Source organism: Aspergillus sydowii (assembly GCF_001890705.1).
Source record: "Aspergillus sydowii CBS 593.65 unplaced genomic scaffold ASPSYscaffold_18, whole genome shotgun sequence".
In the NCBI taxonomy this organism is placed as follows: Eukaryota; Fungi; Ascomycota; class Eurotiomycetes; order Eurotiales; family Aspergillaceae; genus Aspergillus; species Aspergillus sydowii.
In genome coordinates, this window is record NW_024467876.1 from 110,076 (window position 1) to 124,880 (window position 14,805).

Below are 14,805 nucleotides of genomic sequence, written 5' to 3' on the forward strand. Positions count from 1 at the left end.
TCTACTCTCTTTAAATATAGACAAGTAAACTTATCTCAATCCAGCAGTGAAGGGAACTATAGCTATACTAAGGGAGGCCACTATGAGAAAAACTATCAAAAAGATTCTTATCGCTTCTTCCGATGCAGCACTATTTCCTATCGGCGGTCCCTCCCGGGGGAGCTTTGACCAAAGGTGAGACAACCCGGTGCGTTGACTGCGGAGCGGAAGATAGCATACTTGGATTTTTTTGTTTCTCTAGAAGATACGATGTGACTTGAACTTCGACGAAGATGCAGATTTCAGAGACCCTAGTGAGAGGTTCGGAAAGTCATTCAGGTTTTACCACGCATCAAAAAATGTAAGATTAGGCTACCGACTCTTCAAGTGATGTTGACTTGCCACAGGACCTTTAAGTCTTGCCCTTCGAATGCTTTGCAGTCCCATCACCGGAAACCATGGACTTGGGCAGACTGATGGAATGAGGCTTTACTCAATTGCCCTTCAGCATAAGCAGTGAAAATGGGAAACTTGCCCTGCATATCAAAACCCAACTTCCGCGAACATAGATACACGACAACCAGAAAAGGATCAGCCACGGTGAACGAGTCACCCACGATATACTCTTTTCCACCTCTACTACCCAGCCTTTCTTCAATGTACACGTAGACCTCATGAATCACTTTCCGACCTTTCGCTTTGATGGCAGAATAGGTAGAGATATCGTCGGTAAATCTTTCCGTACGCCAAATTTGAGCCATAGCTTGATTATGCGCCACTGTCGAAAGGTAATTCAACCATTCATAGACTCTTATCGTCTCTTCCGTGGTCTTACCAAGAAAATGGTGCTCTGGCGCCAGGGATGCGACAGCAGTAAGAACAGCAGCCATCTCTGTGACGACAAAGTCACCAATAGCCAGCGCCGGGACTCTGCGTTTTGGGTTGATCTTCGAGAATTCTTCATCCATTTGTCCAACCTTTGCCAAGACTAGTTCGACTTCGATACCGGCTTCACAAATCGCAGTATACGGAACGAACGAACACGCCCCGGGGGAGTAGAAGAAGGTGGCATGTTGTTTCTTGGTCGGGGACGTCATTTTGAATATCTTTACTTGTTTTAACAACCACCAAACAAAATTGAACTGGAATCGAAAAACATGTTCAAAACAGGCAAACGCATACATACCTGGTGCCTAGATCGTACAGAATATCATATACCGTATACTCCGGCACTTGCTTCCCTTAGCTCTGACACAAATCTCTTTTGTCTTCTTGGAAAAGAATGAAATTAACTTGGCTCTGCCTGGATCACAATAATGGAACACGAGTATCTTTTAAAGGGAGCAAGCCGTAAAGAAGAACGTCGTACCATGGACCACGCAGGTATGTAAATAGCTATTTCTGCCAAGTCAACAAGGGCTCAGCGCGCGAGCTGAGAAGTGCTTGCAGATCAAAACTTTCTGCGAGTCAAGCGAGTGAAGCGACTAGATTATCTTAGCGCATCGAATGAGAGTTCCCGTGCGCAATAGACAGTTTGCATCGAGAAGCGAAAACTGATTCCTTTCCCAAGTCCAGTCCGTGAGACTTTATCGAAACATGGTCTCCAAGGCACAAGAAATATTTAGGTGTTGCGTTGCAGCTTAACTTCCAGGTAGACTGCGACACCTGCAGCCTGACATGCTCCATCGGTTTAATGGCCACTATATTGAATGACCACAGAGGTTTGCAGAAGGTCTACATTCATATAATCAATAGACATGATCCCTTTGAACCGAGAAGACGCGTTAAGGGACTTTCTGAGCGCATAGAGTTATCTCTGAAGAATAATTCTCTGCCTTAGCAGGTAGTGATACGAAAATACAGTTCCTGACTTGTTTGCGGTAGAATCGTCAGTCTTCACAACCGGTGATCTGCCGGTTTTCATGGAATTTACATGTCCTGTGTTGCTTTAAACCACAGGATACTTCAATAGTCCTTGCCTCTGATGTGGTTCTACTCATTGACCGGCGGGCAATCCAGGCTCTATACCTCGTTCGACTTCATATGAGGCAAAATTTTAATCTAAAATATTCTTCTCGGTATTGATACCACGAAGTAGTTTGAATATCTCCAAATCATAAGTTTGTTACTGAGTTTTTTACCACTACAGACTGTTCTGATTCCTAGCGAGCTTATGCTTCTGCTGACGATTTGGGCCATGATCGCTTTAATTCTGCATATAATACCATATCACTGTGAACGACAGTAGCATCTTTTCCCTGACTTTTGTAAAAAGCAGAACTTCGAACCAGCTGTCTTGTCCACAGCACTCAGCTCAGTCCCGCACTACAATTTGAAATGAAGATCACGAGCTCGGCAAACAGATTCCCTCTTCAATAGCGTGTGAGCCCACTTTGTGAAAACGGGATATTCAGTGGTCATGTTGATCTTTATTCTTTCTCCCCATAAAAAGAGTACAAGAAGAAATGGGTCAACAACGGTGAACGAGTTCCCAACTGCAAAGGGGCGCTTGTCCGATCCTAGCTTGCTTTCAATCAGATCGTAGCATTGCTTGATGGTTTGCATACCCTTCTCTTGGATTTGACGGTACAAGTTCGGGTCGTTGACGAATCTCTCCGGTCGCCATAGGGCTCCATACCCCTGGCCATGGAACGTTCCCGAGAGATAGTTCAGCCACTCATAGACCCGTGCAGTTTCTAGATCATTTCTTCCCAATAGGTGTTGATCGGGTCTGAGGAGCGAAATTGCTGTTAGGATCGCCGGCATCTCAGTTATGATTTCGCTATCGATCGCCAATACAGGTACACGACCCTTGGGATTCACATCCAGAAATTCGGTCCCGAAATTGCCAACTTGTGCGAGAGCAGTCTCGAATTCGAGTCCCAGTTCCAGTAGAATGACTTGAGGCGCCATGGAACAAGCCCCGGGCGAGTACCAAAGCTTCAAAACAGGGTCGTTTCTTTCTGACATACTTTGAACCGAAAGGATAGAAGAAAAGCCGAGAGTAGGTAGGCGGAAGAATATTTTGGAAAGAGGAAGGATTGCATATGTAAGTTCGGTGAATTTTACACCGAACGAAAGCTTTGCTGAATCTCCTACTTAAATAGCTGACCCTACCACTACTGTTCGACTTAAGTCGTTATAACAGTTAGCCGTGGACCCTTGCCGTAAATCGTATCGCATACAAATGCCACCCCAACACTGCCCCGAGCTTTAGGCTAGCCTAGCGGAAATTGCTCGACGATCGCTTCTTGTGTCGACGACTACTCCGCACCAGCTGAGCAAGTGGATAGACAACTTGGGTAATGTATGAGGTATTCCTGCCAATTTCCGCTTTAGGGTTCGCCCAAGACGACCCAGTGAGACAACGTTGGCTTGGTAATCCTCATGCAAGGTAGGGGAATGTACGTTCTCCTTCGCCTCCTTCGCTTAACTCGGCTTTTTCGTTTAAATTGTGTGGTTTGTTTCTCTTTCGTTTTCTTTTTTTATTAGCAAAAAAAAGAAAACCGAAGTGGGGATTGTCTTCGCGAACTCGCAATATCCTGACTTTTCTACGACCACCTAGCAGAAGAATCTACGAAACAAAAAATGATTGCACTTGCACAGACCTGTCGCCTGCCTCAAAACAAGTATGACATTGAAGCGGTGGAGTACTTGGTTCAAACAGGGCCGACAATTTGGGCACCACACACTAGTGAAGTATTAGAATGGTATCAAGATACAAACTGGCCGATCGCAAAAGCTATACAAAGACTTATTGAAACTGCTCCAAATCACTTCATGGTCCCAATTCGAAAAGTGCTCCAGGGCAATGATGAAGAATGGCAATACAACTGCGTTCTGTTGGTTGGAGCCATGCCTCCAGCTTTTATCGACTGCCTGCGACCCGACTTGGGGGTATTCTTGTCGCAAGTAAGCCAGAGTGCGGAACTAGATTGGCAGTTTCAGACGGCCATCGAGACAGTCTTGGGGCGGATGGCCACATGAAGAACTTGCTCAAGGTTTTGAAAGTTGCCGCAAAATCTGTATATGCACCTCGGGGTGATATGCTTCTCTAATAGCTGCCTATTCCAGTTATCGAAATGGCGGGATCTGTTTGGAATCATTATCTTTCGACGAAGCTAGTGTGGACGCCAATATTCTGAACGGATCCAGTACACATAGCCTCTATTTAACGAGTGCAGTGACCACCATTAGTGATGGTTTCGGATGGGATTCTGTCGGAGCGTCCTACTAGTTACTTGGGCAACGGAATGGAGGCTATCTGATAGAGCAGGAAAATGCATGAAAAATGTGGAATTTCCTTCACACTCTGTCGTATTTCTATCTTGCATGCTCGAGAAAGGAAAAGGGGAAAAACGGTAAGTAAAGAAAAAACATCGGTTTCATTCTGGTGTGAGCCATGAATGAAGACTGCACGATTATTGTAAGGGCAATTGACCGAATGAGGCTTCAACACTCATCAGCCTCGAGGTGTCGATACCAAGATCATGGTACGTCAAAAGTCCCTGCTTCGGAACCCATGATTTATTCCGTGCATAATCCCAGAACCCCATTCCAACGTGCATCTCCTCCACCTGACCCTGAAACAAGCGAAAGTAGGACTCGCTTGGGATTTGTATATATTGAGCCTTCACGCCGTGAGCTTTTGCCCACGATTCCAAGATTCCACCCAGTGTTGTCTTCTCGATATATGCAAAGACTACCTTTCCGCCACGGGTCATTTGGGGCTGCTCCAGAATTGCTACGGCAAAGGCACCCAAGTTCGCTCGCGTATCTCCCATGAGGGCCATCGGCGTGTCCTCGGGAACAGCTTGCATCTGCACGTACTTCCCTGCGCTCGGGATAAATACGGGCCTGAGATAGTCGCGTGTCAGGTTGCTCGCATAGTAAGAGCACCATAGGAAGGTTGTCCTGGAACATAGCTCCGGTTTCGACTCGATATAGCGGGCCACTGCAGCCTTTGATTCGTAGTGCGGCACGACGAAGTGGCCATCGCTAACGCGCGCTGTGTCCACTAGTGTTGACCAAATGTAGTGACCCAAAGATTCTCCAGTGGCTTCAGCTGCATCGGCCAAGTTTCTCCCTTGTCGTGTCTCGCGAGCTGCAGCCTCCTCCACCCCCAGATGCTCAGCCAATGTCCAAAAATCAGTCACAGCAAAAATCGCGTAAGACCCCTCGAAAGCCTTGGTCAGCGATAAGACGTCGTCCAGGTCGGCCTGTACGACCTGGACACCACGAGTCACTAGGTCTTTGGCTGCCTCAGTGTCGGGATTTCGCGTCACTGCTCTAACGACATAGTGCCCAGTGTCATACGCTAGCAGATGGTCAACAAAAGAGCCACCCTGGTTTCCTGTTGCGCCAATCACTGCCACTACCCGTTTCGACGCCATGTGTACCCCGAAATTATTGTCTTGGTCGATCTTTGCGGTGGATATAGCAACAATGCCGCCTTAGAAAAAGCTTATACCGGAAGGCTGGCAATCTTTGAAAGGGACAGTTCTGTTAAATAGGAAATGAAATCACGATAAAGCGAGCCTTTAGGTTCTAGAACGCACGGGAATAGGGCACTTAAGACATCGCTTTGTAAAGGATGACGTTTTCATGTATCCATGGTATTGGGATATGTACACGCTCGGCAAAATCGCTAAAGTCGGCACTTTCGTTTAAGGTGCCAACTTGAGCGAAGAAAGTGCGCGCGCGTCATTGCGTTTTCATGATCAAGGAATAGCTAGGCTGTATAGTTCAATTTGTTTTTCGAAGTGAAGGGAACCTGACTGTTCTACCCAGCATATCATCCGACATAGTAAAGTCCGATTTCGCCACGCCTCGCTTAGCTCGCCTGTGTCGCTTAGCGACTCAGATAAGGGTTCTCTCTACTTCCTACATCGGATAGCTTTATTAGAAGCTTTATCTAATAGTGGGTACGATGGGTTATTTAACATAGAGCACGCTTGAGGGCTATTGAGTGACGTCCGTTCTGAGTTTCTTGGGCGCTTGATTGCGAAGGACGTAGATTGAACGGCCCAGGGCGAGATTGATTTGTAAGTAGCGGTCTACACCACTCAGATGGATTGACTAGCGAGTAAGGCGATATAAACGAGACAAGTGCAACGCAAATGAATTAGAGGGCGCCACTAGGCTTTACTATGTCCCTCAGGAATGCGTTTTGGGAATCTCCTTAGGTTGAACTTCCAATTGTTCGTATCCTGATAGAGCCTTGTCTATTTATTTTTAGTTTGAGTTGATCCGAGCTCACTATGCTCGTGTCTGGGGGTAAATGAAAATTACTCGTCCAAAAGCCATGCTGCTTCCTATAAACTCTAGATTACCATGCAGGCTGCTGAACTTCTTAATGTTTGAGTTGTCAAGTACCCACTCCAGCAATATCACAATGTCTTCTTTCCGTACTGAAATAAGGAAGTAAAGTGGCTTTTCTCCCAAGTAATTACAGTGCCTGGGTTGTAAGCTTAGATAAGTTTCAGATAAAGGAACGTTCTCACCTTTTCCATCATCTTTTCATATATATAATGTTATTTCTGGTCGAAGTTACATATCGCTTTTGGATAATGCCGGCCTGCAATTACTGACAGCGTCGGCGGTATTACTCGAGACTAGGCTTCTTGGCCTATCTGGTGACAATAGAGTCAAGGATTGATATATCTAGCCTACCGAGAGTAAGAAATAAATCGGAAAAAATAACTATTAAGAGAGAAAGAAGAAGGTGTCAGAAGTGCTTATAGAAATGGCATGAAAAATTAGGTGACTGATCGGCAGATGGAGAGAACCGAAGAGGATTGATGTCGCATAATCAAATAGAACAAGGAGACGGAAGCAAGCGATCAAACCAAAGGCAGAGCGATATTAAGCTGAAAGAGAGGGTTAATAAATATCTTGACCCAAAAAAAAAAAAAAGAAAAAAAAAAAGTTGGAGCATCGGCTATTTATATATCATAAAAACATGGACTATCTCCAAAATAACTTGACGTGGAGATCCTTTCAACATTTATACAAGCGGTTACAATCAGACGCCAGAGAATAGAGACGCTGATAACGTTCCTGATTATCTACCCAGAGTACCCTGAGTAGGAAGAACTGATCCCTGGGTAGCTATAATCACTCAAGGACAGCTTAGGGAGGGCTCCGGGAGCAATTCAGCAGCAAATATTAGGAATATTCAACATTAATCACATAATAAAAGAGACAACTAAGAACTTGGTAAAATAAACACCTAAACTAGCATCGAGTGTAGCCGTTTTGGGCGTTCGATTTAGCGTCATTTAGCGTTGTGATGTAGTAGTATTCCTCTACTAGGTGATGTGGCCTTATCTGCCTAATTGTGCTTCTTAGCCACTCAAACCCTGTATCTCTGTTTGCCGGAGACCAGGGGACACTCTCTATTGTGAGATATTAACAAGTAGGTCCGATGCTCACCAGGAAAAATCACACGTTGTCTTGGAGGCGGACGAACGTCATTTAATCGTGCTTGTCATACCACTGTCGAGGAGAACAGTGGGGTGGAGTGTATGCAATATCCCGGGGATGTTCGATAGAAATGCAAGGGGAAAGGGTGAGTGAGCTCAATCTGATTTCCCTGTGTTATACGGAGTTCGGCCGAGAAAAGTGACTTGACCCTGTCTCACCCGGAGCGCGGCCGAGAAAACAGTCGGGTATGAGATGGCAGACCGAAAGAATTTGCTGCGGGGGGTGTCATCGACCGGCAATTCTGGCCAGTCCGTCCCCCGTTGCTTGGTCCATTTCGCGGGGTTTTGCCGTTAGCTTCGTGCCGAGACGGTTTAGACTCTGGCTAGAGGAGGCAGTGCAGGCCTTAACCAGTCTCGGTGGAGCTTGGTGCCAGCCAGCCAGTCAGGCACTCCGATTACTACACTCATTACTACACAGTCAACCAATCAGACTAAACTGCCAACCAGTCGTCCGCCGATCGCTGACGTATCGAGTTAAGCCGGGTGTGATCTCCGCGCGGGGAAGTCTGGAGACGGCAAGGGTTCCACAATGCATTCACTGCACTACAAAAGCAATGTCAGTCGAAACTCGACTTTTTTCGACTTTTTTTTTTACCGTTTCACTTCTTGTCATTCTGCTGCAACGCCTCGAGTTGAGACGCATCCCCCGCCAAAATGAGAATCCCGCCGATGGAAGGGGGTTGGTTTTACTCCCCCAGGCAGATCCTCCACTATCTGCTCACTCGGACAACGTCCTTGAAGCCTCCGAGGGTATGTGCTGGAAGACCTGGAAGTCCTGGAAGCTAAAAGACTGACTATTCACTATGTAGCCTCAATTCCGCAACCCGATCGAGATCCTCCGTGAGGTCAACTCCAGACAATGGCACCTGTTTTTCGTGGGCTTCCTCGGCTGGACCTGGGACGCGTTTGATTTCTTCACCGTCTCCTTGACGGTCACGGAAATTGCGACAGATTTTGGCGTGAGCAACTCGGACGTCACTTGGGTAGGGATTCCGTACTCTCGCTCTTACATATCTAGACTAACCTTCGCTAGGGCATGACCGTCACGCTGATGCTCCGTTCCGCCGGTGCACTCATCTTCGGCGTTGTGAGCGACCGCTATGGCCGGAAATGGCCTATGATCATCAATCTTGCTCTGTTCGTTGTCCTCGAATTAGGCTCTGGCTTCTGCAATAACATGTCCCAATTCCTGGGAGTCCGGTCACTGTACGGCATCGCCATGGGCGGTCTCTTCGGCCCTGCTGCTGCGACAGCCCTTGAGGACTTGCCGTACGACGCGCGCGGTGTCTTGTCCGGTTTCTTTGAGCTGGGCTATGGATTCGGGTATCTCCTGGCTGCTATATTTTACCGCGCGCTCGTCCCCACAACTACCCACGGCTGGCGCTCGCTCTTCTGGTTCGGTGCTGGTCCACCGTTGCTTATCATCGCGTATCGTTGGTACCTGCCAGAGACGGATAACTTCCAGATCATGGCTGCTGAGCGCGAGGCAAGGCTTAAACTAGAAAGGCAAGCCGATGGTCAGGAAGGGCATGGTGGTGATGCCGAGGTCCGTGCTGGAGGCTTGAGAGCTTGGTTTAAGGAATCATGGGCAGGCATCAAGGAGTATTGGGTCATCTTTATTTACCTCATCTTCCTGATGACCGGATGGAATAGTATTTCGCACGGGGTAAGCTTGATAATCCCCAGCCACAAAAGCATGAATCCTAACAATGCATTCCGTAGTCGCAAGACTTCTACCCAACATTCCTCAAGAACCAAGTCAACTTAGACCCGATCCAAACGACCATTGTCTCCTGCATCGGGCAGGTCGGCGCCATCATCGGCGGGACTATACTGGGCTACATCTCTACATTCGCCGGTCGCCGTCTCACCATGATAGTCGGCTGCATCATCGGCGGCGCTTTAATCCCCGCATACATTCTCCCCCGCGGCATGAGCCTCGTCGCGTGCGCGTTCTTCATGCAGTTCTTCGTCATGGGTGTCTGGGGTCCCATGCCCATCCACCTAACGGAACTCGCACCGCCAGCCCTTCGCAGCACAGCCGTCGGCCTAACCTACCAGCTCGGAAACCTAGCGTCGTCCGCCTCGTCGACGATCCAAAGTGTAATCGGCGAACGCTACCCGCTGCCGCCGAAATGCACGGCTGCAGGTGAATGCACTGAGCGGTTCGATTATGGACGAGTGATTGCCATCTTCATGGGAGCGGTCTGGGCGTGGATGATTCTGTTTACGTTCCTAGGTCCTGAGATGAGCGAGGAGGAGAGGCGCGAGCATGCCGAGCACGCGCGGAACTTGGACAACTTGCGGAGGCAGGGGCTGAGTCCGTTGGAGATTGGCGAGCATGTGGCTAGGGTGACTTACGAAGCGGAGAAGGGCATTGATGGTCATACTGACAGTGTGAAGGAGATTGGCGCCGAGTATGTTGAGGAAAAGCAAGGTGCCTGAATTGTATGGTGCCCCATGCTAGCAGTATCACTGTGAGGAAACGTTAAACAGACGTTTGGACCGCTTTTATTCGGAGGACGACGGGTTTGTAATCGCTATAAAAATGTTAAAGAGCACAACGAGGGCCAAATCGATAACATCAAGGAAGCGAACCACCAGTCTAGTTAATGTCCAACCGGAGAGAATAGTGGTCATTCTCCTAGTGATAAACAGAATGTGGAATGTTGTGTCCATGATTAACCAACTCTCTAGGAGTAAAAAAAAATATTTTCAGCTATAACAATTCCCATGAACGCCGCAGGCTTGGATGGGATATTTCCAGAGAAGGCTTATGTTCAACCCCACGCAGACCAAGGCAATAAACTGCAGTAAAAGACGGAACTTCTTGCAAGTGGAAAAGAGCTCCCGGAAATTAGTATCTTATATAGGTTCTTACTCAGATTTTTCAGAGACTAACTATTTAGCTTGTTTATACCAGGCTAGGCCTACCTACCGCTGCGGCTGTCACATAAATTGGTTAGGTTCCCAGTAAATATGAAGATACGGTCTACCAATGCAACAAGCAAAGGAAAAAAAAATGAAGGCTGTACATATGTACTTGATTTTCTAGGAGGGTTGATACTTGATAGCCTTTCCTTTCTGTTTTAGTACTTACCTGTTGCTGCTTTTTACTTACTAACTGTGAGTCCGTAATACTAATATAGTGAGTATTCCGGCCTCTTGTGTCTGGTTTGACCGGACTAAGCTGTCTGTTTCCTGGTCAGCCTCATACTAGGGCGCCGGATAAGCCGCCATTGAAGACTCCTTTCAGGGAATTCTCTCCCAAGAGTCACAGTAGAGAATCTAACGAACAGTTGCTTTTTAAGCCAGTCGATCATGGAAAATGGGCCAGGATATATCTCAGTATGTAACACTACTTGTGGGGGCGAGGTTCGGATAATTCTAGTTAAATTAGCGACGTCTTTCTGGCCACGAAATACCCAGATGCGCCACTTCCGCGTGCGATTGCAAGGTTAGTTGGGAGACAATGCCAAGACGGCAGCGTATCTCACAAGTATAGTTATCATCGTCAGAAAACTTTTCTCGATAAGTATTTGGCTTTCATAGGGTTATTAGTCCGTTTACCTAGATTTACTACGGCTTGGCTGCTCATCGATTAAATTTGACCATAGATACTTGAAAGCTCGGCTTGCACCCTCAGACGCTGTCGCCTGCGTGGACCACTTATCTAATACATTATCAATGCAGCCATCAGATTCTGTTGTCATGTCCGGGCGACCAGCAAGTTGCCGGAAAAAATACTTCATCTCCTTCATCTACTGGTGTTGGCCTAGCGTTTGTATCTGAACCAAAGAACCGAGTTATTCTTTCTGCACCAGGGCTCATGACTTACACTTCATGATCTCGCCGCCGCATCTCACCATGACGCGATCTACGGAAATGCATCATAGACGACAATGTGGGACAATCTATTCCGAGTATATTTCCCTTGGACCGTTGACATTGCGATTAATCAAACATAAATGGGGGGTAGCAACGCCGACCTCCGTGTAATCTCACTATCAGGAATACGCGATCAACCAATTATTATCCGCCAATCTCGATCACTTGTTTACATGTAGCATCATGAAGGCATGATGACGACCATACATAATAACTCGCGCGAACGATTTAAGCATATAATTCTCCAATATCATCCTGCAGTACTTCAAACATACCTTAACATTCAAAACCTATAGCAACAATCTTGCTATTTCGCGACAGATTATCGATACTGCCTCCAAGCATGCAAAACGAATACGGTCAGGGATCTTCCCACGCTGTTGGTGGCTCTAAGGTCCCACAGACAGCGCAGGAGAAAGTTCCTAAAAGCCTCGAGGAAACATTGCCCAACAAGGTAGATATGGCTATATTCAAATATTTCTTTATTATTTTACCAATCCTAACTCTCACATCAAGATCCATGACACCGGCCCCGGAACTGGTCGCCAGACCCACGCCCTGGACAACGGGGACGACTCGATCGTGCCGAAGGGCTTGCAGAAGGCTGTGCCTGAAAAGCTCGAACGCGCGTTGCCAAACAAAATCCACAATACCGGGGACGAATAAATCATGTCGATAATGCAAGATTACTTCATTAGGTAAACGTCTCTAGTAAGCGACACATGAACGAAAGCCTGAATGGTGAACTAGAGTGAGCTGCTAGTGTTGAATTCGACCGGCTAATGGTTATATGACCGGAAAATGTCTGTAAAATGTAATTGAAAGCTTTTTAGCCTAGTTACGGTCAATGTAGGGTTTTATTTAACCACAAATGGCATGAACAACTTCAGAATAGAAAGTTAGAGCCATCTAGGTAGTTGGAACAGCGTACTCGAATACGCTACAGGAGTGATTGATAATTCAAATATATATATAGATTTTTTAGCGTGTTAAATTTACTATACTAAAAGATCTTTAAGAAATATAGAATATATAGGATTTAAAAGCTTCATTTTTAGTAGTGTTATTATGTATAGAAATCAGGCGCCGGATGATTAAGCACGGTAGTTATAACCACCTGCTTTTTTCTACAGCGTTAGGCTCAGTTTTCGAGAACCTGCTCGACCATAGCAGCAAACCGCAGCAGATTCTCATCTTTGAATGGTCTTGCTGCCAGTTGGATATGGCATGGGGCTCCTGGCACTTCGTCCGGTTTGTCTGCCCGCTTTTTAGTATGGCGCTAGTTGACCTCAGTACAATAGGGGAGGTGCCTTACACGCAGGTCTATATTTCACGTTGCGGACAAATTCCGCATCGACCGTTGAATTCGCATTGCCAAATGGCAGCACACAGGCTGGGTACTGCGGGCACTTTAACATGGATCCAATTGCCAGGAAAGACAAGCAAAGACAAACTCACGTTTAAGAGATTCCAAAGTACGGTATAAGGTGCGGGACCGTAAGTGTCATGGGGAACAGCGCAACTGTGATGCCCTGGTCCGAGGACCAGGTCCAGCTGATTCTCGACAAACACTCGATGCATGTGTGCCACAATCGTCTGTTTGCGAGCGTTCAGGTCGTAAAACTCACGTAGCTTTGGCTCTGCCTGTTGGCCCTCGAGATCAAAGCTGAATTTTAGGGACGGAATAAATGGTTCTCCGCTGCGTTGGACATGGGAGAGGAAAGTTTGATCCGGGTCCATGTTGAAGAAACGATAGGAGACATCGCACGTCTCAGAGATGGAAGGCAGCTTGCCCGACAAATCCACAACCTTGTGACCTGCCGCGACTAGCTTTCGAATCACAGTCTTTAATGTGCGCTGCATGGGGGGATGGAGCGGATATGCTGAGCTCTCGGGCATGATCCCAATAGTTAGAACCTTCTTTTTAGGGTCTTCAGGCTCTCTCCAAGGAATGCCTAAGGCTGTCCCATCGAGATCAGCCGCATTGGAATTGAACACCGCTCTCGCGAACAGTTCGGCATCGCGAACCGAAGTACATAATGGCCCAGCACATGAAGCGATCCCCATAAATCCAGGCCGTTCCGCAGAGGTCAGCCCACTGTAAGGAACACGATCAGCCGTTGGCTTGAATCCTACTATCCCACAGCACAAGGCTGGGATTCTTACCGACCCAGCAACATCTGTGCCGACACCCATCAGAGACCCGCGCATGCTAATAAGGGCTCCCTCACCACCGCTACTTCCTCCAGGCGTAAGATTAAGCCTTTGCGGATTCAGTGTTCGGCCAAACACGTTATTATGCGAGTCGGCCGTCATCATCGTCTGCGGTATATTGGTCTTGACGTACAGCACTGCTCCCAGGCCGCGAAGAACATCGACGAGTGCAGAGTTGTAGTCCTTTGGCGCATGGTCAAGAAAATCCACGAACCCAATCGTCGACGGAATGCCGGCCACACTGAAGGAGTCTTTCATACTGATCGGCAGGCCGTGCAAGGGTCCCACAACCTGTCCGGTCTTCTCGATGTGTTCATCTAGCTGTCTCGCTCGCTCAAGGGCCTCCTCAAAGAAAGTCTCCGTCAGGCACGATGTCAGCTGCTGGGCGATCGCAGCGCGTTTGGAGAACGCCGTCGTAACCTCTTGCGATGTGAATTCACGCCGTGCCATTTTTTCCACTAGGGCTGTTGCATCGTGTGCTTCGGTGATGTCGAGCTCACGCTCGGTAAGAAGACCGCAGGCCCGCGGGATAGCAAGCACGCTCTGGTTCGAGTCTTGAGAAGCCAACTCAATAATCTTGGCGGGGAGTTGCCAATTTCGTGGAATCTTAGCAGCGGCTTGCGCTCGCTTGGCTTGGGCTTTCTTTTCCCAGGAGTCCAAAGCCATGCCGACGTTTGATATATTGCGAAAACGAAATGGTCCCCGGGAGTCAACGAATCTAACCGTCACAAAACCAACAGTTGACGAGTGGTGATTTTATCTGCAGTCCCGAATTGCCTCTTCCCAGTGTGTAGGAACTAGAGCTCATTTATCCCCTTAACATCCAGGCCGGACAGGCTGTTTTCGGGTACGGCGTCAAAGCGTGGCCACATGACTGGAGCGAACCAAGGCTCAAGAAGGGCAAAAGTGGGCAGATTTATATTAACGAGATGCAAAGATGGGGATACGGTTAAGATATCCGTTAGGTTCGATAAGGGCAAAGGTGGGCACATGGATAATAACGGGATGCAAGGACGGGAATAAGGTTAAGACGGCAGTTCATACGAGAGAGAGCAGCGATTTCTTCTCCATTCATTGCCCACTCTTGGAAACTCGGAATTACACGCTTAATTCCTACCTATGGTAGCCGCTTCTTTTCCAATTCATTTTATTTTTATTTTAACTTTTTGTTGCGGTAGTGTACAGTCTATATAAACCATCTAGGGAGCTTCAGTATGGGCTCTCCACGAATCTCGCTCGA

General features: G+C 47.5%; 6 protein-coding genes across 6 annotated transcripts; 2 read left to right on the plus strand and 4 right to left on the minus strand.

Moving 5' to 3' along the window:
* Positions 1-425: 425 nt before the first annotated feature.
* Positions 426-1,098, minus strand: ASPSYDRAFT_1165135 (glutathione S-transferase family protein; the record flags this gene model as incomplete). Its single annotated transcript, XM_040840158.1, has 1 exon — positions 426-1,098. Exon 1 carries the CDS (start codon positions 1,074-1,076, stop codon positions 426-428), a length of 651 nt encoding a protein of 216 aa, XP_040696582.1. The 5' UTR covers positions 1,077-1,098.
* Positions 1,099-2,304: 1,206 nt separating this feature from the next.
* ASPSYDRAFT_163841 (glutathione S-transferase family protein) lies at positions 2,305-2,892 on the minus strand (the record flags this gene model as incomplete). The annotated part of the gene is made up of 1 exon (XM_040843200.1): positions 2,305-2,892. One exon carries the CDS (start codon positions 2,890-2,892, stop codon positions 2,305-2,307), a length of 588 nt encoding a protein of 195 aa, XP_040696583.1.
* A 1,422-nt stretch (positions 2,893-4,314) lies between these two features.
* ASPSYDRAFT_82733 (NmrA/HSCARG family protein) lies at positions 4,315-5,372 on the minus strand (the record flags this gene model as incomplete). The annotated part of the gene is made up of 1 exon (XM_040851164.1): positions 4,315-5,372. The coding sequence occupies one exon, from the start codon at positions 5,370-5,372 to the stop codon at positions 4,401-4,403; it is 972 nt and encodes a 323-aa protein (XP_040696584.1). The 3' UTR covers positions 4,315-4,400.
* A 2,760-nt stretch (positions 5,373-8,132) lies between these two features.
* On the plus strand, positions 8,133-9,908 carry ASPSYDRAFT_163481 (uncharacterized protein; the record flags this gene model as incomplete). The annotated part of the gene is made up of 4 exons (XM_040843168.1): positions 8,133-8,213; positions 8,273-8,446; positions 8,497-9,129; positions 9,186-9,908. 4 exons carry the CDS (start codon positions 8,133-8,135, stop codon positions 9,906-9,908), a joined length of 1,611 nt encoding a protein of 536 aa, XP_040696585.1.
* A 1,701-nt stretch (positions 9,909-11,609) lies between these two features.
* Positions 11,610-12,298, plus strand: ASPSYDRAFT_137382 (uncharacterized protein). The gene is made up of 2 exons (XM_040840788.1): positions 11,610-11,805; positions 11,868-12,298. Exons 1-2 carry the CDS (start codon positions 11,695-11,697, stop codon positions 12,015-12,017), a joined length of 261 nt encoding a protein of 86 aa, XP_040696586.1. The 5' UTR covers positions 11,610-11,694; the 3' UTR covers positions 12,018-12,298.
* A 102-nt stretch (positions 12,299-12,400) lies between these two features.
* ASPSYDRAFT_213320 (uncharacterized protein) lies at positions 12,401-14,353 on the minus strand. Its single transcript, XM_040844067.1, has 3 exons — positions 12,810-14,353; positions 12,667-12,751; positions 12,401-12,608 (listed from the first exon to the last, which is right to left on the minus strand). The coding sequence occupies exons 1-3, from the start codon at positions 14,229-14,231 to the stop codon at positions 12,493-12,495; spliced, it is 1,623 nt and encodes a 540-aa protein (XP_040696587.1). The 5' UTR covers positions 14,232-14,353; the 3' UTR covers positions 12,401-12,492.
* Positions 14,354-14,805: the final 452 nt, after the last annotated feature.

What these genes read in the sequence shown, in the direction of transcription:
- ASPSYDRAFT_137382 (XM_040840788.1), top strand. Translation starts at nt 11,695, where the DNA reads ATGCAAAACGAATACGGTCAGGGATCTTCCCACGCTGTTGGTGGCTCT. An exon ending in AGGAAACATTGCCCAACAAG is followed by an intron (nt 11,806 to 11,867) that starts GTAGATATGGCT and finishes TCTCACATCAAG; the next exon opens with ATCCATGACACCGGCCCCGG.
- ASPSYDRAFT_213320 (XM_040844067.1), bottom strand. Translation starts at nt 14,231, where the DNA reads ATGGCTTTGGACTCCTGGGAAAAGAAAGCCCAAGCCAAGCGAGCGCAA. An exon ending in TACTTTGGAATCTCTTAAAC is followed by an intron (nt 12,752 to 12,809) that starts GTGAGTTTGTCT and finishes AAGTGCCCGCAG; the next exon opens with TACCCAGCCTGTGTGCTGCC. An exon ending in CGTGAAATATAGACCTGCGT is followed by an intron (nt 12,609 to 12,666) that starts GTAAGGCACCTC and finishes AAAAGCGGGCAG; the next exon opens with ACAAACCGGACGAAGTGCCA.